This window comes from Lissotriton helveticus, chromosome 8 (genome assembly GCF_964261635.1).
Source record: "Lissotriton helveticus chromosome 8, aLisHel1.1, whole genome shotgun sequence".
Classification (NCBI taxonomy): Eukaryota; Metazoa; Chordata; class Amphibia; order Caudata; family Salamandridae; genus Lissotriton; species Lissotriton helveticus.
Window position 1 is genome coordinate 191,339,715 of NC_136069.1, and position 24,488 is coordinate 191,364,202.

The following is a 24,488-nucleotide window of genomic DNA, read 5'->3' on the forward strand; positions in this document are numbered from 1 at the left end:
ACCTTAAGTGTAGATCCCACATTCACATAATTAAGAACCTGAGGAAAGCCAGTTATCAATGAAAGGCCTGGCTGAAACATGTAGACCACCCACCGGATGCAGGAGTTCCTAATTATTACTCCACCTACATCCACCGTATTGTTTTTATTGCTACCAGAGGCCCATACATATTAAAAGAAACCCCTTTGAGTACTGGGATCACTGGTTAGTTTTTAATTCTCACCACACTTCACTACCATGGCCCACTCAGTAAAATACCCGCTCCGCTGTAATACAGGCATTGTAGCACACCCGGGACACATTTGGTGTCACTGGGTGGGCCCGATGATGAAGCATGCCACCAACTAAGTTGGTGGGTGAGGGCTTCATAAGGTAACCCAATAGTTTCCCTGTCTTCCCTTCCCATACAGTCCTGAGCCCTGAATTACGCATAAAACAGGCTAGTCCTCTTTGATGACAAATAATAGCCCTGGGGATGGGGACTAGCTTTCTAGTCCTCTCTCTCTTTTTGATATTTGAATGTAGTAACCACCGCCATCATTTTCGTGAACAACCGAGGGGTAATAATGAAGCCGAAGGGGAGCACAGAAAAACTGAAAATGGTCTCGGCCCACATTGAACCGCAGTTAGTGCCTGTGGGACTGAAGGCAAGGGATATCAAAATAGGCAACCTGCAAGTTCAGTGCTACCATTTAGTGTCCTGGACCCAGGGCAAAACAGAACCTAGGCTAACGAAAGCATCTTGAATTGGCTTTTTTTTCCAGGAAGATGCTGAGAGGCTTTTGTCCTAGAATAGTACAAACGCCTCTGTCTTCCTTCAGCACCAAGAAATAACAGCAGTAACATTATGTTCCTATTTCCGATGCCAGAACCCTCTTTGGCTCCTTTATTCAAAAGAGCCTAGACTTCGTGCTGCAAAATGGACAAATGGTCCTCCGAAAGCTGATCTTATGTGGCTCGGATATGCAGCAGGTTCGACATAAATGTATGGCGTATCTGTGTTTAACTATTAAAGGTAGGTTGCACTGGGATTTTTCAAAGTATGGGAGACTGCATGCTTTTAGGTATTCTGCAGGTAATGCTGTGGCAGTATCAGTGAAATAAACAAGAGAAACAAATGGTCCACCTGGCCAAGAAACAGGGCCCCAAAATGCTAAATAACTGGCCCACACACTAATCAGTGAGATGAACTGCATAATTGCTCTTTAGGCCAGTTCGACCCTGGTGGGGATTTGTCACAGACATCTGTTTGTTACAGATGTTTTCTTTCGTTTTTGGCGAGGACAGAAACTTTGTCAGAAACAAACTAAAAATGTGGGAGCAGGCTCTAGATCTGCGTCTGAAGGTGTCGAAAGAAAGGAACCAACGTTAGCATGCTTGGGTGAGGTTTATATGAGATTCTGATGTCTGTTCCGGGGCAGTTAGAAGCCGAAGTGGAGCAGCATGAAGCCACCTGTTATATAACTTAGGAGCAAAGCTGAGGAAAATCTCCAGATCTAGGCTGGGTACTAGGGGTGTTCACAAGGAGAGAAATCTGTGATTAGAAGTATCCATCAGAAATTATTAGCAGACCAGTTACAGCTGTTTCTTTTGCCTATACAAAATGCTATACAGAAAAATCATTCTTTTTTACATTAACCTTAATCAGTAAACCCTGTATGAATTCTGTAGTTTCAGAAACTGAAATGTAAAATACTGTTGTGGTCTGCGCATTATGTGTTTGCATAGTACCATATATAATCATTCAAACAATATTTCAGCAACATTAGTGGTGCAAACTATGAAGGAAGAGAACGCTTCAGTGTGCTTTATGGTCTTTATGAGCATTTTAAACAGTTCACCACAAGCCCTACATAGGCAGCAATCTGTGAATTGGTCGAGAACTTTTAAAGCTTGTCATTTGTTAAACTGTACTCGTGGAATGAACGTCAAAGAACGATGCAGAAAGCTTCAGTTTGAGCTGTATTGGTATTGAGTGGAAATAATATCTGCCTTTTTTCAGTTCAACGCATCAAATCTTTATGTTCACTCTAGGTGAACTATTAAGGCAGAGAGACTGGCACCTCTGCCATATTTATTGCTTCATAAACACATCACATTAGAATGCAATTTCAGAAGAGAAGAACGACCAAAGAAACATTTCAAACTAGCAAATAAATAGGTTAATGTAATTTTACTTGTGGGGTATAGGGATTTAAAAAGTATATTCACACTTGCATTTATCTAAACAGTTGTTTTAAGAAAGACACACAATTGCGATAACATTCTTCTGTACATCTGTGAAAAACATATCACAGTTTCCTTAAAATGTCATAACAAAGCATTTTATTTGCTACAATGCAAGATCCTGTCATCATTTATGAAACCATTATTTAGAAGCCAAAGTCATAAATAAAAAATAAAGTAGGTGAAAAAGGGAAGTTCCAACAGAAGAGCAGTGTAGAGATTATAGAAATGTGTTAAGAACTTTACTGTTACCCTTAAAAATGTCCCCAGTTTACAGTAAAAAGAGATGTTCCACTGCTACACACTGAAAATGCTATGCCACAAATATCGTGACGAACTGGGTTATAACAAAAAAGACAGTCATCCTATAATAAAAACAGTGAGGGTTTCCTGTTCTATAAATAACAAAGAAAAATCAAACAGGGGACCAGCTCTAGCACTGAGTGGACTAACTCCCAAAACTTGGTCTTCTACAGCTAGCCTACAGTGATCGCTTCTGTAGACCTCTTCGGAGCACTCTGTATCTGGTAATAAATGATGGCTAGAATGTAGTTAGGTAATGGCACATGCACTGTATGACAGAAATCTTGCAATTGTGATACTCAAACCCTTCCGAACAGGCCCAATTCCACTGGAACCAGCTCATAAGACTCTGGTGGTGAGTACTAAACAAAATGAGTAATAGGATTCTAAGACAGGCTAGCTGAACAAGACTGAACAACCTAAAGCATATACCCAAGATGGACTCCAAAACACCTTGCAGCAACATTAGGGTTTTCTAATCTTCGTGCTCTATTAACTCAGGGCCAAACACTCAGTGTGTGTGTTATATGTTCATCGACGCCTCCAGTGTATTCTATAACAAATAACTTGTTCTGCTTTTACACATGGGAAATATATAAATATATATATATTGGGTAAGTCGTAATATTTTTTTTCCACACTTCTCTGTAATTTCGGTTTAGTGGTTGGCTGGTCTTAAACCTGCGACCAGGCCTCTTTTTTCCCTATGAACTTGCAGCATATTGTACATAAAAAATGTAAACTTAAAAACATGGCTTCTGTTTGGACATGGTAATGCTTGAGTAAAGTGTAAGGAAAAAAATTAGAACTGAACTACCATTCAAAGCTTAATGAACTTAGGGCCTGATTTATATCTGGTTACCCTATTACACGTGCATTATATCCAATGGCACTTGTAGCATGGTGGAAGGTATATCCATCACTTTTGTTCCAGAGTAACCCATCCACTGGACTATAAAACAGGCCTTTTTTGTCACAATCAGCTAAGTCAATGAAGGACAACTCAAATTATTTATGATTATATCTGTGCTGCTATATTGGTGTAGCAAGAATTAAGCACATCTATTTCTTTAAATTTGTGGCATTTTGTTTTACAAAGGGAGGCTTCCCACTTCTGCATAACCATCAGGTTATCAAGTAAGTAGGGTTCTTGACCTGTCGATTTTCCATTTTTGGCAATGCCATCAATTGTGAATATCACAAGCAGGACCTCCACAGCTGCCCAAACGTCTTTTAACAGATCCAACAAGAAAGCAGATCCACTTATTTTTCATTGATATTCCATTGGAAGTGCAGACTAAAATCTGTTCCCAGTCCGGAGCACTGCGAATGAGACACATTACAATTTTTCTAAAGCAAAAGGGCCTTTTTTAAGTACATCAAATGCCTTTCAACAAGCAACAAACCCAAGAGAACTAAACTGATAAAGATGAACTCACATTTACGTATGGTTTTTTTACGTATTGAACACTGCAAAAGAGGCGCCGGCATCCTGCCACAAATCCCTCCCTCTGTCCTTCCAAGAGGTCCTTTCAAAGGAGACCAGCGTTGAGATAATTAAAATTGGTTCTATCTAATATTGAAGTACGAAATAACTATACAAACATTTCAAAAAAGAAAGATAGCCCACACGAATTATGAAATGGACAAAAGGCAATGCTAAATCACAGAGACCTTTGAAGTCATCCGAGAGAGACATTCAAAATATGAAAGTGTAGGGTTTTTGCCTACGACATGCTTCACATATTGTATATTAGCATTCAGACCACAATTGTGTGCATTCCAGACGCTCGCTTGTACAATCAAGCTCTCTGAAGGCGATTACTAGATCAAACTTCTAGCATTCAAAAGGAATACTATACACAACTTTAAGTATCAAATTTACAAAAAGTGCCGTTGGGCAGGGTCTTAATTGTAATTATCAAATGAGATATGATCACAAAGAGTATCAAACTAAACTAGTAACCACTTACCTCATATCAACCAATGAAACAGCAAATGAGCACAAATAAAACAAATGTCAATATTTCGACAACTGGTTTGTACTGTTGCAGGTTCTGCAGGATTCCAAGAACTGATAAAAGGTATCATTGAACCAATAATAAATACATTACATTGTAATCTTGAGTTTAAAGCAAGCAATTTCTTTGGGGGAGGGTGCTGGACAGAAAAAGAGACATGTTTAGTTTATTGCCATCCAGAATGCAAGTTTATATACAGTAGTTAAACGCAAGCTGTTCAGTTCCTTCTTGTTAAATGCAATTCAAGTGTGGCAACCAACTGATTCAGACCGAGGAACAATCGGTCACCAAACAAAACTGCATTTCAACTTCATGATCCTCCAGTTGTTTTCTTAAGCCTGCGTGGTGCTTAACATTTCCTTTTAAATAATGCGCTCATTTTAAAGCAGAAAAATTAATCTGCAAACAACATACACTTAAAATTATTAAGTATGCATAAAAGCTGAGGTAATAGCATCGGATTGCACACACAATCTGCAGTATTCCAGGCCAGATTTCCTTTGTTTGGGCCGGGCCTTTAACTCCTTTCTGACCATGCCAGATTCCATTAAAACAAAAGAAATGGATAGAGCTTTAGTGTTACTGAATACTGCAAAGCTGGAAGATCACAAAAGATCCAGGTGTACATCATCAAGTGCTGCTTTCTTGCATTTGGTCAACTACTTGTCCTAAGATTTCATCCACCAAATCCGTGTCTCCATTTATCTCTTGCAAGTCCAGTTCCGGCATTATTGTAGCCAACAGCCGGCCAATGTTAAGTCGCAGGGATTTCAGCGCCAGACTACAAAAGAAAATAGCAATATTTTAATTGCAATTACATATTTGAATGTTTTTCCTGTTTCGAAGCACAAGTCTGTTTTGTACAACTTGAATGAAACCAGTAACAGAATGCATTATTTTTTCATAAAAAGTATTATGCATAAAAAATAATGTAGAATAACGTATGAATTCCTTTCATCAGAAACAGTTCTGATGATTTTTTCGTCGCAAGACAGAATGTGCAAATTGCACAACGAATTGTTTGTGAATAGGAATGTAATTTGCAATGCGACCTATGTACATTTTCATACTCATTTCTGCACCGACAGAACGTTGAAAAATGACATGCATAATAAGTTTGCAATATGTCTTGTGATTGGTTTAAAGTACAGGAATGGTGGCCTGCAAGAGACATCATGAGGGAGAGGTGTGGGAGATGAGGGAGAGGTGTGGCGCCGCGGCCAGGGCGACTGACGCTGGAATCTGGGGACCACGGTTCGATCCCCTGCTCCGGCGGCAGGTTAGCCCAGCACCATGTGACTCTGGGCAATAGCTTGCTTAATCTTCCCGACGGCCCCCAGCGCCTAGAGACCCTTATGGGTGATTGTGCGCTTTACAAATGTGGACTTTACTTTACATCTGCCCTCCTCCGTCCAGGGGCATAGGGAAACCCCCGCTATAGCAGCTTAAGCGAGAGCTCTCACGAGTCCTGACAAGCTGATGAACCGGATCCTCAAACATTAATTCACTGTTGATGGGCCTTTTATGTCTGCAGGCCAAATGACGATAAATAACACTACTATAAAATACCATGAGAGAGGGATTTGAGCATTCAGATGGCGGCTTAGGGAAGTGAACCCATAAAGAAAAATAGTTGATAGTAGAAAATGTAGAGAGAGGAACACATTGGTAAACAATGAGCATGACAGAGAAATATATGAAAGAAAAAGTGACAATGAGAGAGAAAAGATGGTCAGAGACAAAGGGGAAAAAAGAACGGAAGGCAAAAGGAAAGGTGACAGGAAGGAAGAAAATGTGAAGAGAAAGATGGAAGAAAGGTGAAAGGTAGGATGAAAGGTAGGATGAAAGGGTAAATGAATGACTTAATGGAGCGCGAGGATTGAATGGCGAAAGTGTGCATGGATGGGAGTATTGAAGAATGCACAGATGAAGAGTGAATGGATGGTTAAAAGTTAGATGGATACATGAACATATCGATGAGTGGGTGGGTAAAAATATGGATGGGGCAATGGATGGGCATATGTAAAGGTGAAAGTATGGATAGATAGATGGATGAATAGATAGAAAGATAAATGGAAGGATAGAAAGATGGAAGGCACTCAATATGGCTTCACTGTACTTAATGTCTGAGAATGGACACAGACACAGTAGGGGCATATTGCTCATGCTGCTATGCCCTCACCTGTGGTAAAGTGCACCCTGGCTTAGGGCTTACAGGTCTGCTAGAAGGGTGACATACCTATGCCACGGGCAGTGTTTTGTAGGCATGGCACACGGGTGTATGCCATGTCAACTCTTCATTTTTAGCTGCACTAAAACACACTGTCTGCAATGGAAGTGTGTGTGTGTTTGGTGAAGGGTCTCTGAGGGTGGCACAATACATCCTGCTTATAGAACCTCTCTGGCTACAATTCCCTTTGTACCACTGGTACCCTTTACAGCAGACTTATATGTTGGCTATAGGTATGCCAATTGTGGAGACAATGGAACAGTTTAGAAAATAACACTGGTACTGCTGCCTGGTGAGCAGGGACCCAGTACACACTCAGTCAAGTTGCATCAGATACCAGGCAATAAGGAGGGGGATATTGCAACTGAACCCTATTTTCCTACAGCTACTGCATATAGACAATATCCACTACAGATGTATTTCCTTAGAATACTAGATTCTCTGGAGTACTGAAAAAACGTTTATCCTCAGTGGCATTTTCTTCCATGGGATTCAAATGATGCGCCAGCAGAACATATGAGGCTGCCTTTGAGCCCATGCATAAATCCTCTTAACACCATTTATCCTGGAAAGTAGCATTTTAAGTATTACTACAGCTCTTAAAGTTCACAAAATATAAGCATTGTGCGGTCCTGTGCGTTATGTTATCTTTCACAGTGTTGAAGTTTTTTTTTTTTTTTTTAGCATTCAGCCACCTTTCTTACAAAAAGGCGGGTTCAGATTTTGAAAAAAATTGATCTAATTCCATACCATTATTTTTTCTAAATCCGACCTCTCCTGCAGAGCGATCTCTGCACACTTGAAGTGGCTTATTCACAAATGTAAGTTTATATACGAGGAAATCTACACATGTAAATGTACTCTTACACTTTGTAGTAAATTTACTAATAATGGCAGTTTACCATTTATGAGTGTAGATTTAGTACAAAGTGTAGACTTTCATGTTCAAACCCCTGGAAACAGGAGGTGGAGCCTCGTTTACATGTGTAAAAAAAATAAAAACTCCCACCTAAAATAAAATGTTTATATTGGTTTAATATGTTGTACAAATTACAAATATTATATATAGAATTTTTTTAGTGTTTTATTTTACAATGTTACATTTATTTTTTAAAATAAAAAACTAGTATTTACATATTTTGTAACAATTTCTTTTATATGTAATTGTTTTACCATTAAAATTAAATGGATATATATATTTTTTAAGTTGAAATAAATACATTTGTTTCCACATTATATCCCTTGGGGTATTATTGTAAGCCTCTGACTCTTTTAATGGGAGGAAATTCCAGTGTTTTGGCCAAGGTTGGTTCTGGACTTAATCCACGGCTTTGCTGGAATACACTTACAACGGTTTTGGAGCTTTTTTGACTGTAGTTTTTGAAGTTCAGTTTGTGAATATAAATGGGCTTTCAGATTTTTGGGTGGGTGCATGTCTATTCCTAAATTCCTCTTTTGCTCTACCTTGACCACTCCTTACTGCTCCCTTAAACCTACCTCTCTCTTCCCTCCCACATTTACTACAAAATTGTTTATGCATGTATGTGGAAATCTCTGCATATAAAAGATAGAAGAGATGTAGGCCTCCACACGTATGTTTATGAGTAATATTACTGTAGTACCACTAAGCATATTAAAAAATGTAGTTTGTGAGAAGGCCTCTCTCGGACTTATACACCACGCGGTAGCGCAGTGAAACGCTTGGAAAGTAAGTTATCATCGAATTATGGGCTTATTTAAAGATCGTTGATTCATGGTGTTTTAAATTTCCGTTATTCATTTCTCCGGTCACAAAAGCTATATGCTTATGCCTTAAACGCTCGTAATGCTCACACATACATCATCAGGTATGCTTATGCCTAAAACGCCCGTAATGCTCACACATAGAATATCAGGTATGCAGTTTCCTGCCATTCACGAAGATTAACATGGTTTTAATCCTGCTTGTGAGAGTGCTTTACTCGAAGTTAGCAACATACAATGTCTGCAATCCTTGTGAATATCCCATTAGGCAACATTACGTAGATGTTCAAGAGCGTGTCAGTATGGTATGAAGCTTTCTGTTAGCCATGATAAACTCACGGTTAGAATACTCACACGCTAATGCCCATTATGGTGGATTGAAATTCACGGTTAGAAAATTCATACGCTAATGCTCATTACGCCTGCAACGCTAATGCGTATTACATCAGGTAACCTTACTTGATAATTCTCTGTCATTGATGAATGTGGATTGTTCCTCATACACCCTGACATCTAGCCTACATATCGTTTTGTTTCAGTTATTTCCGCAGTCTATTGTGTAATATATAGGGTAATGCACTATTTAAGTCATGTTTGAATTGATGATGATGTGCATATTCTGTTTGATACTGGCTCATCTGTTTTTTCTGTATTTATCTTTTAGACCCCTGATGAAGGGTCGACAAATGACCCGAAATACATTGGGTGTGTTAAACTAGCATTTTTGATGAAGTCAAGAGCAATGAACCAATTCATTTATTTGCTTATGAAGTTCCTTTGATGAATGAATAAATTGATGAATAACCTGAGAAGAAATCTATGAATGTTTTTGAAAATTCTTATGAGACTTAGTGAAGAAACGTTGGGTTTCATGCAAAAGTGCACGCATCTAAGGGACTGATTTGTCTGACCCACGCAGCTGTGATTATTGATGAGCACTGTTAGACACAGTGCTAGGATGCAGTAGCACACAACGAACTGATTATTAAATCTTGTGGATAGTTGTTTATCAAAGTGCACAGAAAAACTGAATTGTTGAATAGTATATACAGAGGCAGCTTCCTACAATAGCACAATAGGTATTCCTCTTAGTAAGTAAATTGACCAATAATCCCCTTCGATACACCACAGACAAAAACCTCTTTGACTTAAAGGCATAAGAGGCTCTTGTGCAAAGCCTCTTTCCTTCCTTTAGTATCCTCATGTAGCCTAAAGAAAAGTTCAAATGTACATACTGGATGTATTCTGAAGTCACAAGGTCACACTCTGAGATGTTAAACTACGACACAGTATGATGCCTTTGAAACTCAATTCCAGCTCATGTTTGTACTGCAACTTCATGAGTGTTTTGTTGGCCCACTGTAACACATCTGTGACTCACCACTTTCTTGGCCATAGAAGTGCTAGTCGAATTATTATGGCACTTATCTTTTTCAACTTGGTAATCACTCGTGGATTTAGGGTACAAGAGGAAAATTGCAGAGATATACTTCGGACCAGCAGATCAAAAACACTAACCAGTGACACAGGTTGTGGTAACCTGGATGCAAATCCCAACCATTATGCACCAGCTGCCATTTAGAACACATATATACTTGACAAACCTCGACAGATGAAAATGTTATTTGTAGGAAAGTGCCCCTTTTTGACATGGTCACCCCCCCATTGTTTGCCAGGCCTTTGATGCAATTTTGACTGAAGTGTACTGGTTTCCTACTAACCAGGCCCAAGTGCTAGTGCTCTCTCCCTAAAACAAGGTAACTGTTTGACCCCCAAATGGAATTACATTTAGCACCTCTGTAAGTCCCTAGAAAATGGTACCCCGGGTACCTACAGAATGGTTACTAAAGTGTGTCCCTAATGGCTGCAGCATGTACTGTGCCACCCAAAGGGCCCCAACACCAAACTTATGCAGACTATCATTGCAGGCTGCATGAAAAGGTGCAAACAAGTGTGAAAACAAGACATGGCACACATCCCGTGTGTCATGCTCACAGACACTGCAAGCAATATATGTAAGTCACTCCTACAGCAGGCCTTATAGGCCTATGGCAGGGTGCATTATATTACATGCAAGGACATATCCGCATGAGCAGATATGCCCCTGTGCTGTCTAGTTCAATTACTGTCATGTGAATGAGCCTTGCATTTACACTGTGTTAAGTTGGCATGAGCTTATTAGAAGTTTAAACGCCATTTTTCCTTTTTGCTGCCTTTGCACACGGCACACATTATTATAAATGTTTAGAGTTTAGCAGAGTGTTTTGCTTCACACGAAAATAATATGTTTTTCTATATTGGCAGACTTGCTTGCTAAGCTTTGTCTGAACAGTGAGTGCCGAGGCCTTCAAGGTTATTTCAACACAGTTGTTGTTGTTCGGACTGATCAGCGCACGTTCTAGACATAACATATATGCAGCTGTGGCCACCTCTGATTTTGGCGCGTTTAATAATGCACTGCGTAGGCATGATCAGACACACTTAGAGAACATTCTCATGCAGAGAGCTGGTGCAGAAACTGATGTGATCCATTTCTGCTAGGACCAGAGGTATGGGGCCGCCCTTGTAATCCCAAGAGACCTGTAGATATAAAATAACCTACTAGCAAGGGAGGGTGAAATATAGGTATTATAGGTATATTTTAAACCTGTTTCCATTTAGCATTATAACATGCTTACTCCCTTTGTATTTTATGGAATAGTAACTGACAATCTTGTTGCTTATATGTCTGCTTGTATTAGCTAAAATACTGCGCATGAGGACACGCCATTAGAAATAAATATTTCAAACTTGCATGTGTCTCCATTTACTCCCTGTTTTGGACTGGTATGAGAGTAGAACGAAAGAGTGTTCATGTGTTCCACATTGCCTGAGGTAATCTAAGTTCCATGTTCTCGGTTGTCTAATCATTGGTGTTATGGAAGAGCCAATGAGATACTGATGCTAGTCTGGTAGGGGATATTGGGTACTAAGGTGAGGTTTGGCACACCCTAATTTACTGAGGTTCCAAGTCTCTATGCACAGTTCTGTGTAGGAGCAAAATCCCTGCTACATTACTCGAAGTACAAGTGAACAGGGAAGCAATCTTGAGTATATGTACTCGACACTGGTCATTATGAGTTCACAGCTACATGATGGCTTCACTGAAACCGATGGTGTTTGGTATCAAACACCTTGTCTTAATAAACCCATACTGAGTCAGCAATTAATGTATTACAACATGCAGCCAGAGGGCACCTTAGAGATTCCCCCTGAAAACCTACCAGCCTCTTAGTGTTCTGGCTGACTGGTATCGCCTAGCCTGCCACCACAGATATGTTTCTGACTGCCTGCAGGTGAAAGCCCACGCTCTCTGAGACCAGAAACAATGCCTGCTCCAGAGAAAGGTGTTCACACCTTTTCCTGTAGGATGACTAGTTATTTAGTATATCAAGGCCAGGAGCTTCAGAGCCCTTACCGCCTTTGATATGCTACTCTGGCTTTCCCAAGACCTGGGGAATGTCACCTGCTGGTCTGTGGCCCATTTGGCACCAAGACAGGTGGGACATTAGCTATGCAAAGAGGTGGGTTGGACTTCTAGGCTAGTCACACCCCTAAGGTAGGCTGCATGAAGTGCTCTAGGAAAGAAGGTTTACCACCATTTTGATTTTGGTGGAACTATGAGCTCTGAGACAGGGTTATGGCCGCTCCCCACAGGAAGTGGTCATATGGGGGGGGCGGGGGGGGTAGCGACCCCAAGGGTAAGTAGCCCATTGGGTACTACCCTTAACTCCTCTAAATTCAGTATTTAAGTGGCCCCTGACATCAGGAAAGCAGATTCATCAGATTCAAGAAGGACACAGAAGAGCCGAAGAGCGCAAGAACTGTAGACTTGACCCCAAACCCTGCCTGCTCATGTCTCAACAATAGCAAAGACCACACTCTTCCTGCAGTTGCGCATCCTCCAAAACCCTCAGAAGGCCACCAGCACTACGCCAACCCATCAGCATCTCCCTTGAAGTGGAAGAGCCACTTACTCGCAGCCTGCAGGCACCGACCGCAATGTCTGGTACACCAATCTGCTGACCACCGGTTCCACCGATGCAGCAGCCACACAGAAAGAGGTCACCGTGCACCTGGAGGTCAGATTTGTCATTCCATGAGTTTAGAGATGCCAGGACCACCAGGAGCCTCCCTGCGCCAACATCTGAAGTACCAGAGCCTGTTGAAACCACCAAGGCTTGCTTCTGTTCAGTCCAAACACCACCGCAGCAAAAACCATCCTATACATCGAGCGATGTCACCTGAGGCCAGCCACACAACAGAAGTTGTTTTGCTATGTTTCTTCTCCATCTTCTACAGGTGCACCGAGAACAGTGGGAGCCTCAAACTCAATGACCCGCTGGATGAAACACATATGCACCTGAGTCCCCAAGCCTGAGTCCACTGAAACGGACCGTGTCTTTGTGGCCCTGAGACCCCCCCCAACAGTGGAACGCCTCCTTTGGGTTCTGCCAAACTAGTGCCCCAGTTCCCCCTTGAAGCCTCTTTTCTACCGGTACGTTTCCCATTGACTACAGTGGGTTGCATCCAAGGCTACCACCATTGAAAACATCTCTGTACCCAGACACTCAGGAGCAGGTAAAACCAAGCTCTTGGTACTTTCTTGGACCTTGGACCCTACTCCCCTTAAGTGCAGAAGATCAATCCTGTAAGTCTGACAGCTTTAACTTTTCTTCTACTTGTGCGCTGAACTCCACTGTTACTGCAAACATTCGTGCTGTGATCTCATGCATAACCTTGCATCTGGAACTACCAGAATAACAGCAACAGAAATAACATCTTGCACTTCATCTAAATGGATGTTAAACTCTCCTCTGAAGAATCGCCTTTTTTTCTAAACAGATTTTATTGATTTTCATTCATCTAGTATTGAGATCAATGTAATCATCATTCGCCTATCTTATGACGTGCAAATAAAGAACATTCAACTGCCACCCCTCACGAGTCAGTACAGTATTGCTGAAATGCAATTACACAGCATTGGTCAAGAAATGCAGACAGTTGAGTATACATTTGCAGTAAATCTTGAATAATGCATAATACAGGACAAACCAGTGGGTCTATCACAGAACAAGAACAATCATGTTGATCATGTAGGTGACCCCACAGGTGTTTCCAGTTCCAGGTGGGACAGGCAGTCCACCATGGCTCCCCAGGCCCTGGCAACTTCAATTTTTCCAATGCCTTTCCAAGCTTCTTGTAGGAGTATTCTCCCCTTACAGCCCACCCATTTAATTAAATCTCTTCTCCACACAGGAATCCGAGGCCCACCCCAGAGATTTCCAATTTCCCCCAGGGGACTTAAAATTTCTCATTATCTCCTGTTTGGCAAGAAAACATTCCAAGTCCTGGAACTTAGTAGTAACCTTTGTTCTGGACTTATAGGGAAACCATCCCAACAAACAGTGCCCTTGGGTGTGAGGAATCTCACTCTCCATGATCCCTTCAAAAAGCGTGCATTATGAGAGATCTTGGGTGTTCTTTCAAGGATATAGTCCCAGTCTTTAGTAGCAATAGGAACACTCAGGTCTTCCTCCCACATTGTTCGTAGCCTTTCCAGCAGCTGTTGCTGGACTGTCTTTAGCGCTGTATATAAGCAAGAGACAGTCTTGATGGTGCCCATCAAGAGAGCCATATAGTGACAGCTTTGCAATGTATGGGGGTCAGTAGTTTCCGTATTTCAATGGGTGTGCATTGTCGTGCCCTATGTAGTAAAAAGTGTCCATGCGGTAGATCAAATTCCACGCTGAACTCCTCAAACTGGAGCAGCTCCCTATCTCTGAAGAGATCCCCTATTTTCAACATCCCTGCTTCAATCCAAATATCAAGGTCTCGATAGTTGCTGTCATGCGGCAATACTCTTAATAGGTCCAGGGGTTGTTCTGGGGAATAGGAAGCTTTAGTGTGTACTTTCCGTGAACCTCTACCTCAACATTTAGACATTATTAGGTTCTTGCAAATCATTTATAGGTGATCTTTTCACCCAGAGATACACTTTAAGCAGGTCAGATAGTGGCGGTATACAAGGGCCCGGAGTCCGGTCTGGACTGCAGTGCTGTGCTATTCCCCTGGAGCAGCCATTGCAACTGGGCTGCGATATAATATGTCTCGAGATCAGGGACCGTCAATCCCCCCGCGTTGTTGCGTGCTGCATCATTGCTAGTGCAACTCGCTTGCATCAGGTTCCCCAAATAAACCCAGTGATTAGGGAGTCCAGATACTTAAACAAAGCCCTCTGGATCCATAAAGGAAGTGTGGCAAAAAAATATAGGAGAAATGGTAGGGCCATCATCATCAGGATCGCTATCTGAGCCGCCACAAGAGCAGAAGTCCTCAAAGATCTAGCAGCTCGCCCTATGTTCCCATCCAGTAAGTCAATACAACCATGATAAATCTTAACCGCAAGGTAGGACAAGCACTGGGGCTCCCACTGCAGCTGGGCCAGTCCCTTCGGGAGGTCAGTGCCCTGCATCATAGGAAAGTGCCTGGACTTCTGCCAGTTGACACTCAAGCCAGATAATCGTCCAAACTCTTCTAACATGAATCTGGCTCCTCTCAGTTCGGTTCCCTGATTGCGCAAGAAGATGAGTAAATCATCTGCATAGAGAGCTATATGATGGTAATGACTACCAATACAGAAACCTCTGTATAACTGCCCAGACCGAGCCGAGGCTGCCAGAGGCTCCATGGTAAGAGCGAACAACAGGGAAGACTGGGAATTCCTCTCGTGTTCCTTGTCCCACCAAGCAGCTTGCCAAGATGATCTTCCTGGTGTGTACCCTAGCCGTAGGAACAGTATACAGCAACCGAGTCCACGTTATGAAGCTCTTGCCTAATCCAAGGCAGAATATCACCACCTATAGATAATGCTATTCCAGGCTATCAAACGCATTCTCAATATCGACAATAAAAACTGTGGCCCTCCTAGCTATCATCCTTCCTAGCTTCTGAGATGGCCAGCAGCCATCGGATGTTTTCTGCCGTATTACGACCTGGAATGAATCCTGCCTGACTCGGTAGATTAACCTAGGCATTAAGGGCAGAAGCCTACCAGCTAGGATTTTGCAATCAATGTTAAGCATCAATAGCGGTCAGTAGGCTGACCTTTAATAGGCAGGTTTACCCGGTTTAAGGATAGGGACTATCACTGCTTTTTTGGTGGTGTCTGGCAGTCCTGGCCTCTGGGTATAAAGTCACCAATTTAGGTGTTAGTTCCGCAGAGTAGGTGGCATAGAATTCCCCCGGGAAGCCATCGGTTCCCGGGGTCTTATTGAGCCCCATATACTTGGTGGCAAAGTTTATTTCCTGCTGAGTAATGTCTCTACCAAGTCTCCCGCTTCTTCCTCCTCAAGTAGTAGTAAAGGCAGGGTCTCTAGATATGCATGTGTCGCCGCAATACCGTGCAAGGCAGAACTAGTGTAGAGGGTTGAATATTAGCTAGAAAATGTGTCAATAATTCCTTCCTATGCATATATTCTGTTACCCCTTTCGTCCAATACAATACGTAGTTCGACAACAGTTCAACTATGCTTATCTGGATTGGCCAACCAAGCTAGGAGGGAACAAAACATATCCTGCTCAGCATGTGTCCAATCCATATATTGTTTATAATCAAAGCATCAAAGTTGTTCCTCCTGCATTGCCATCGCCTCTTTAGCTTCGAGGAGTTCTTACTGTAGCTCAGGGTGTCCTGGTCATCATAGCTCTACATGCCAGAGACTTCGTTCAGAAACTTGGACTTCCTCCAGTAATCTGTGCCTAATACCCTTCGACTCAGCCAGGCAGTACCCCCGGAGAACCACCTTGAAGGAGTCCTATTCTCTCAGCCTGAAGGAAGAAGTAACCGTGTTATCAGTCAAATACTGTGTTATTTTGGTTTGGATTGTCTCCCAGAAGACCTAATCTTCCATTGACTAAGGTTTAAGCTTCCATGTAGGAATTGAGGGTCGAGGGTGAGCCCACTGCAAATGTATTAGAACAGGATTATGATCCAATATGGTGCGGGAAAGGTACTCAATAGTGCATACTAAACTATGTACATATGACGTGCAAAGAAACACATCTAGGCGATCATGCACCTCGTGGAGTTCAGAGAAGGAGTATTCCCGCTCCATTGGGTGTAGCCATCTCTATGCGTCAATGAGTCCCCACTGTTGCTAGCCTCTGAACGCCCTGGCTATACGAACTGTCTGGGAATCAAGAAGGGGAGAGTATTAGCGGTCCAGGTGGGTATCAGACATGTAATTAAAGTCCCCTCCTATTATGGTTGAAGCAGTCGGGTATGGTGCTAGCTGTCTTGACCGGGCTTCTAAGAACATGCTCTGTTCATTGTTCGGGGCCTATATGTTTGCTATAGTTATGTTCAGTCAATCAAGTCACCCTCACACAACCACAAATCTACCCTTCGGACCACCAATTTGTCCATTAATTGAAAAAGCACTCCCGCTCTTCCAGATTAGGACCCCCCTGGCATAGGCCGAAAATGTTGTATGATAGGCCTGACTCATCCAGGGGCGCTGAAGTGCAATACCCTCCCTGTCTGTCAAATGTGTCTCCTGCAGCAATGCTATTTGAGTCCCTCTTCTGTTTAAGTAGTTACGTAGTAGTTACAGAAGTTCAAAAGAGTTGAACCTAAACTCTTTCCGCTGTACCTCCCAGTAAGCAAATACAAAGCATGGCAAGAGGACGTCCCGCTTACACCAAATGGGCGCAGAAAGACTCATAATCATGCCTTTCATGGTTAGGTTGAACCCATTGGTCTGGGGGTGGTAAGGCATGTAGAACTTGTAGGTTATTCCACATGCCTTCCACATGGCCTTCACGTACAGGGACATGAAGTTGGTAAATTGGTCAGATACCACCTCCTTGGGGAAACCCACACGGGTAACGATCCCCATCAGTGCCCTGGCCACTGTGGGTGCTATCACAGTCCTCAGACGGATTGCTTCCGGGTACAGGGTGGCATGGTCCAGCAAGACTAGGACACACCTATTGCCCACGGCTGTCTTGGAATCCAGAGACCCCACAATGTCAATGCTCACCCGCTCCAAAGGGTTGCGAGTGAGCCTTGCATGTCCCCCCCAGTCACCTGACAGGTAGGACAAGACATGCAGAATGCATCTGAGGCCATCCTAATTTGAGGCCAACAGAAGTGGGTGGCATAGACCTTGTCTTGCCTGAAATAATCTGCCATAGGCACATCATGAGCTAAACCCAGTAGAAAGGCTCTGAAGCGCTGGGGTACCACCAGCACACCAGCAAACCCAGGCTCAGCAACCTGTGGTAAATAAATAAATAATACCCTATTTTTGAATGAATAAATGAATAACAGATAGCTCAATAAATAAGAGTCAAGATTCGAGGTAGTAGGAGTTTTGCAGGTTTAATACAGCATAAGGACAGGAACAGGACGACCTGCACAGGAATAGGAAGGCAGGGCCCAGCAGCTGCTGGGGCTGGATCTGGGATGAGCGCGCTAAGGAACAATCTTTTAATAACAGTACATGAGCATATATACATAACGCAAACATATAGCATTACATTGCAATAGGCGTAGCAGTGGGTGGAGCAAAGGGTGTGACGCGTAGTAGTCGCGAAAGATAAGGGTGAAAAGAGGTGTAACAGGGCGTATACATAGACATGTGATGCAAACGTAACAGAATATGTCATGAATGGGGCGGAAACCATGGAGGGGGCTACCTGAGGAGCCGGGACCTCTAACCTGATGGTGCGCGCAAACTAGCAATGACGTGTTACTAGGAGAAGCTGGGGGCTTCGAACTCTGTGCTAGGAGCAGAGACTGAAGTCTGGAGAGTCAGGGCGACATGTACCTAAGCAGTATCTAGTATCTGATGTTTAGGGAACATGTTGATATAAACTAGAAGTCAGGAGGGGAAAGGCTAACAGACACTAAGACTGGACCATGCATTATTCTACATGTAGTGCGTGATGAAGAATATTAAATGACCATTAAATGCAGTATTTCTCTTACATGGAGACGTAGAGGCTAGACAATGACGGAAACTATCGATGCGATTCAGTAGCTTTAGGAATGCAGAGAAGGAGGACTGAACTGATAATCTGGAATCATAACATACTCTTGGCAGACTCAGAGGCAGAGCCAGGCTGAGCCGGGCACTGCGAGGCAGGAAGTAAGTGAAGGGTCGAGGATACAGGTGGGGGCTGTATCGCTCCTCAGCGAGGCTTCAGGAGACAGGAGCTGAATCTGGTGTCCAGGCCCTTCTGAGGCCTAGAAACGGGGACTTTACAATGAAATAACGTGCACACTGAGAAACGTGGCAACGTAACTTTACATAGGCCTGATATTCGTAGTATTCACGAGAACTGGAAACTGGCATACTAGAAGTGGACACAACTGTAATTGCGTCTATAAACAAACATAGGGAATGCATATGCATATTTAATCATGCACACATAACATATGATGGATGACACGTAGGGACACAGAACATGACAAAATTTACTTTTCCACATTCCCTCCTTGTCACTACGTTTCCATCAGGAAACATCAATATTCATGATACCATCTATCATTTCATACAGTATCATTTGCTCGTCTCGAATTATCCTGGAACGGGATTTAGAACGGGGCTTGGGACTAGGAATACATGATGTAGCACAAATGCCGCAAATCACAGGGCCACATTGTATACAGAGGCAGCAGCTGAATATGATCGCTACTGCAATACCTAGAAAGGACAATACTTTCCATCCCCAGGCGGAAATTATATTCCAGAACCAACCGGACCATGTCCAGGTGCCTGGATCTTGGTGTAACAGATGGGCAATTTTATGGAGTCTGGTTATAGCTGAATAAACAGACGGCGCGTTATTTGGAATGAAAATGCAGCAACTAGATCCGATGACTCTACAGGCCCCGCCCCTATCGGCCAATATGACGTCAAGGACGAGACGATTCTGGAGCACGACAATTCTCATAAAGGATTGTTCTTCGGTTAAATTACTTAGAGCAGAAGTAGTCTCAATTACTACTGCTTCGAGTGTTCTGGTTAATCTACGTATCAGTTTACTATTCACAACTGTACCTAAATAAGGAAAGACACCTTTATTGATATCTATATATTGTTCTAGAGTAGTTTCAGTATAATCGACAATCGGGAGGTTTCTCTTGGGTCTTGTATGTACTAGGTGGGAATTCCTATGGTAGTCGGGTGGGGCTAGGAAAACTGGTGGCAGTAGGAAGGCAATGTAACAGGTTCCCTCCCAATCGAGGGGCAGACGAACATATGCAGTTTGACCACAAATAAAATAAGAATGACGTGAAGCTTTGAAAATAGATTTCCCACTGTCACTATACTTGACAATAGTAGTACAATCACTATGTCCTACATGTACGGAACCATTATTTCGGACACATAATTCGCCTTTAACTGGTAGTACTGAAATAGCAGGTAAGTCTGGAGTGGAATCAGACTGAACATTCAGGACCATGAAATTCGAAGAATAGTTACCTAAATTATACACTTCATTTTCTAGATCTAACCCGGTTCTGTGGGGGAGACCTTGCTTGTCTGGAAAACATGTACTGTTAAGAAAAGACATATCTGTTGAGGATGACGTTAACGTGGACCATGCTCCACACGAACCATTATGTGAAAAAGGATAAGGAAAAAGTGGCAGAACTCCCTTCGGTGTCTGGAAAGGGGGGAGTCGACCACATACCCAACAATTAGTGGCATTGCTGGTCTGGTGTGAATAATGTAACATGCGGATGAAAGAATTATTTCGGATAGCGAGGCGGTAAGAGCTCATGAGGAGGTAGATCACTAAACGTATGCTCTACTGTAGCATTAGCAGACTTATTTACATGAAGAACTGGGAAATACAGGTAAAATGCGTAACTGGTGCAGGAAATCATAATGCTGAGAAATAATATGAAACATAGAAAAACAATACATCGAATTGAGTTTTGACTAACTCTCTCACTATGGGGGTCTATTTTATACATGTCAGAAACAGTCTAACCGTTTCACCTAGGGGAGGACTTAGACAATCAAACTGGCTGACTTATTTTACTAGACCGGAGTTTCAACTTATACTCCTGTTGCGGAGTTTTCTCTAACAGGGGAGGGTTTGTAGCAATGTCTTTTGCGGGACAGTCCTTGAGAACAATATTTTGGCAATCCTTCAAATCCTGGGAAATGTTCTTTGAGACGGGTTTCAGTCCATAAAACTTCTTTACGTGCGAAAGGTGCACCCAGCCTTTGCGACCCTCCAACTTCACGGCTGTACGGGTGGCGAGGAGGACCTGTCGGGGCTCCTTCCAGCGTGGCTCCAGCGGACTTGAGCGGTCAAAATTGCGGACAAGAACCATGGATCCTGGAACGATTTCATGCGGTGCCACCTCGGTATTGTCTGGAAATGCAGCGGCAACCTGTGAACGACAAGAGTTGAGGGCAGACATCAAGGAAGCTAGGTAATCTGTCAGCATATTACTTGAAACATCGGTAATACTTCGGGGTCTAGGAGTACCCCACATGTTAGGGGGGCGGCCGAATACGACCTCATACGGGGACAGACCTGATCTGGAATGTGCGACCATGCGCATATAGAACAAAGCGACTGGCAGAGCTACTAGCCAGTCCACACCTTTCTCTTTACATACTTTTGCAATACGGATTTTCAGAGTCTGGTTATGTCTCTCTACGAGACCGGCTGCTTCAGGATGGCGTACACAATGGAACTTCCACTGGTATCCTAACAATAGGGAAACGTGCTTCATCAACTCAGATGAGAATGGCTGGCCGTTGTCAGAATATACGACTCTAGGGAGGCCATAACGGGGGAAGAACTCACGAACCAGCTGCTTGGCAGTGGTCGCAGCGGTGTAATCTGGGACTGGATATGCTTCTGTCCACCTGGACAAAGCGCATACAACTACAAGGACATACTTGAAACCTCGACATCGCTCCATCTGAATATAATCCATCTGGAGGACTTCAAAAGGGTGGTCAGGGGGCTGGAATCCACCTTGTTCCACCGGGACACTTTTACCTGGATTAAACTGACAACATATCATACAGGTACGGACTTTCTGCTTGGCTGCAGCTCGTAAATGCTTGTTGAACCAAATGTTCTGGATACTGTCTAACATAGCTTTTTCTCCTAAATGTGCTGGACTATGTGCAGTATTAATAATGACTTGAACCATAGAGTCGGGGAGAAACCATGTGGCTCTACCCTTCGTTAACCATCCTTGATCTGTCTGGACCCCTCCTTGTTCGGACCATTTCTTGATTTCTTCAGGAGTAGCATGTAACTGGATATCTATGACATCTTGTGTAGGGTCCTTAACTGTCATGCATGTAGTCTGATCTGGAGTGTGTGTCTGTGTCGGAATAACTGGAATGTCTGGAGTCTGTGCTGTAAGCTTGGCTGTGCGATCTGCTAGATCGTTACCTTGAGAAATAATGTCAATAACTTTCGTATGTGCTTTGCACTTCATGATAGCGATAGATGTCGGTAAATGTATGGCATCTAACAGAGCTTGAATAAGGAGACCATGCTGAATCTTGGTTCCATGAGAAGTCATGAAACCTCTCTCTTGCCAGAGCACTCCGAAGTCGTGTACAACTCCAAATGCGTAGCGTGAATCTGTGTAAACATTAACTTTCAAGTTCTTGGCGTGTATGCAGGCTTGTGTCAGAGCAACTAGCTCTGCTGCTTGAGCGGACAGGGTGTCAATACGGTGTGTCTCAATAACTTCGGTGTCGGTAGTCACTGCATACGCGGCGACTAGTTCTCCTGTACTTGTTCTCATGCATGAACCATCCACATAAAGTGTCAGGTCGGGGTCTGGTAACGGAATATCTGTCAGATCTTGTCTTGGCTTTGTCGTAATGTTAACTACTTCCACGCAGTCATGTGTGGCAGAATTCGAAGTAACTGATGGTAACAATGTAGCAGGATTTAAAACGTTGCAGCGTCTGATTTCTATGTGTGGCTGGAACAGTGTCAATTCATAACCTGTTAAACGTGCAATTGTCAAGTGCTGAGTCTGTGTTCGGTTTAAAAGAACTTCCACGGAGTGTGGAACTTGTACTGTCAGGGAGTGTCCTAAGACTATGGAATCACTTTGTCTGATAGCTAGGGCTGTGGCTGCAACTGACTTGAGGCACGCAGGCAGAGCCTGGGCTACAGGATCTAATGTGCTCGAAAAATAAGCACATGGCTTGTATTGTCCTGCTTGATCTTGTGTGAGAACAGATAATGCTGTACCTTCGCGTTCAGTGACGAAAAGTGTAAAAGGCTTACTGTAGTTCGGTGTCGCTAGAACTGGAGCTTGACATAGGGCTTTCTTTAACTCATTGAAACTGAGTGTATGTTCAGATGTCCAAGGGAGGACAGTCGGTACGGCTGCCTCCTGTGTCGTTAACTGTATCAGTTGCTTGGCTAGAAATGCATACTGAGGAATCCATTGTCGGCAGTAAGAAGTGAGGCCGATAAAGGCACGTACCTCCTTCTGGGTCTTGGGCTGAGGAAGACTCGCTATTAACTGGATACGGTCAGGTGTCAACTGCTTACCCCTCTTGGTCAGTAAGTGTCCTAAGTAGACCACTTGCTGGACACAGAATTGAAGCTTAGAAGGGGACACCTTGTGCCCCATCTCGGCTAGGAAATACAAGACTGTAAGGGATGCTCGCTCGCAAGCACGTTCAGAACGGGCTGTGACCAGTAGATCATCGACATACTGGAGCAGGGCAGTGTCAGTTGGCATGTGAATGTTGTCTAGTTGTCTCTTAAGTGCTTGACTGTAAATGCTAGGGCTTTCTGTGAAACCTTGAGGAGCTCGTGTGAACATATAGCTCCTTCCATTTAAACAGAATCCGAAAAGGAACTGGCTGTCTGGATGAATAGGGACACTGAAAAACGCGTTCTTGAGGTCGATTACAGTAAAGAACGTGGCTTCGGAATCAATGGCTGTCAATAGGGAAGAGATATCTGGAACGACTGGGTACTGAGGAATAATACATTTATTAAGTTCTCGTAGGTCAATCACTAACCGATATACTGGGGGTGCATTTGGATCAGTACGTTTCATGACTGGAATGATCGGAGAATTGCATACATTGGAGTCAGTTTCTACAACCACTCCTTGAGCCATGAGCTCGTCAATAATTTTGGATAAGGCTGCTACAGCCTCAGGTGGCAATCTGTACTGTCTGATTCGTGGTAACACCACACCTGGCTTGAGAGTCACACGATGGGGTGTGATTTGCATATAACCAACATCAGTTGGACCTTGCGCCCATAGATGCTGCGGAACATTGGACAATCTGGGATCAAAATCTCGTAATACATAGTGACCCTTAAAGTCACGTAGGAACAGACGTATTCCCTCTGGGGAACAGCATATAACTGCACCTAACTCTTTCAGTGTTTTAATGCCTAATAGGTTTTCTGGACATGACTTAGTAAGTAACAAATCAGTAGTACGGGACAATGGACCTACTTCTAGAGTAACTGGCTTTGATATTTCATTTACAATGGGTTTTCCTGAAAATCCAAGGGAAACATTTCTTGAGCCTGAGAGCGGAGCCCCTGGAACTTCGGCGTGACTTATAGTGGTCCTACTTGCCCCTGTATCAATCAAAAACTTTCTGTCTTTCCCTAATACTTGACTGTGAACATAGGGACCTTCTTGATCTACAGGTATCTCGATGAGAGGCAAGCCTACCTCCCTCTCTAGGCTGTTTCATGAATATGGCTGGTACTCTGGATACTCAGACTGTGCATACTGGTACATCTGCTGTGTAACGTGCTGTGTTGCAGCAATAGGCTGCGGAGCTGTAACTGTCTGTGGTGCATTCTGTGACTGAGGAGTCTGTGAAACTTGTTCGTGTCTAGGCGGACGTGGTCTTTCTTTAGTCTTACCAGTGGCT

At 43.1% G+C, this 24,488-nt stretch overlaps 1 protein-coding gene across 2 annotated transcripts in view; it reads right to left on the minus strand.

Moving 5' to 3' along the window:
- Positions 1–2,154: 2,154 nt before the first annotated feature.
- Positions 2,155–24,488, minus strand: part of MORC3 (MORC family CW-type zinc finger 3) — a 644,813-nt gene continuing 622,479 nt past the window's right edge. For both annotated transcript variants that reach the window (XM_078656878.1, XM_078656879.1), the window contains exon 17: positions 2,155–5,331. In XM_078656878.1, coding sequence (XP_078513004.1) covers positions 5,181–5,331 — 151 coding nt within the window. In that variant the 3' untranslated portion in view covers positions 2,155–5,180. The remainder of the gene's footprint in view (positions 5,332–24,488) is intronic.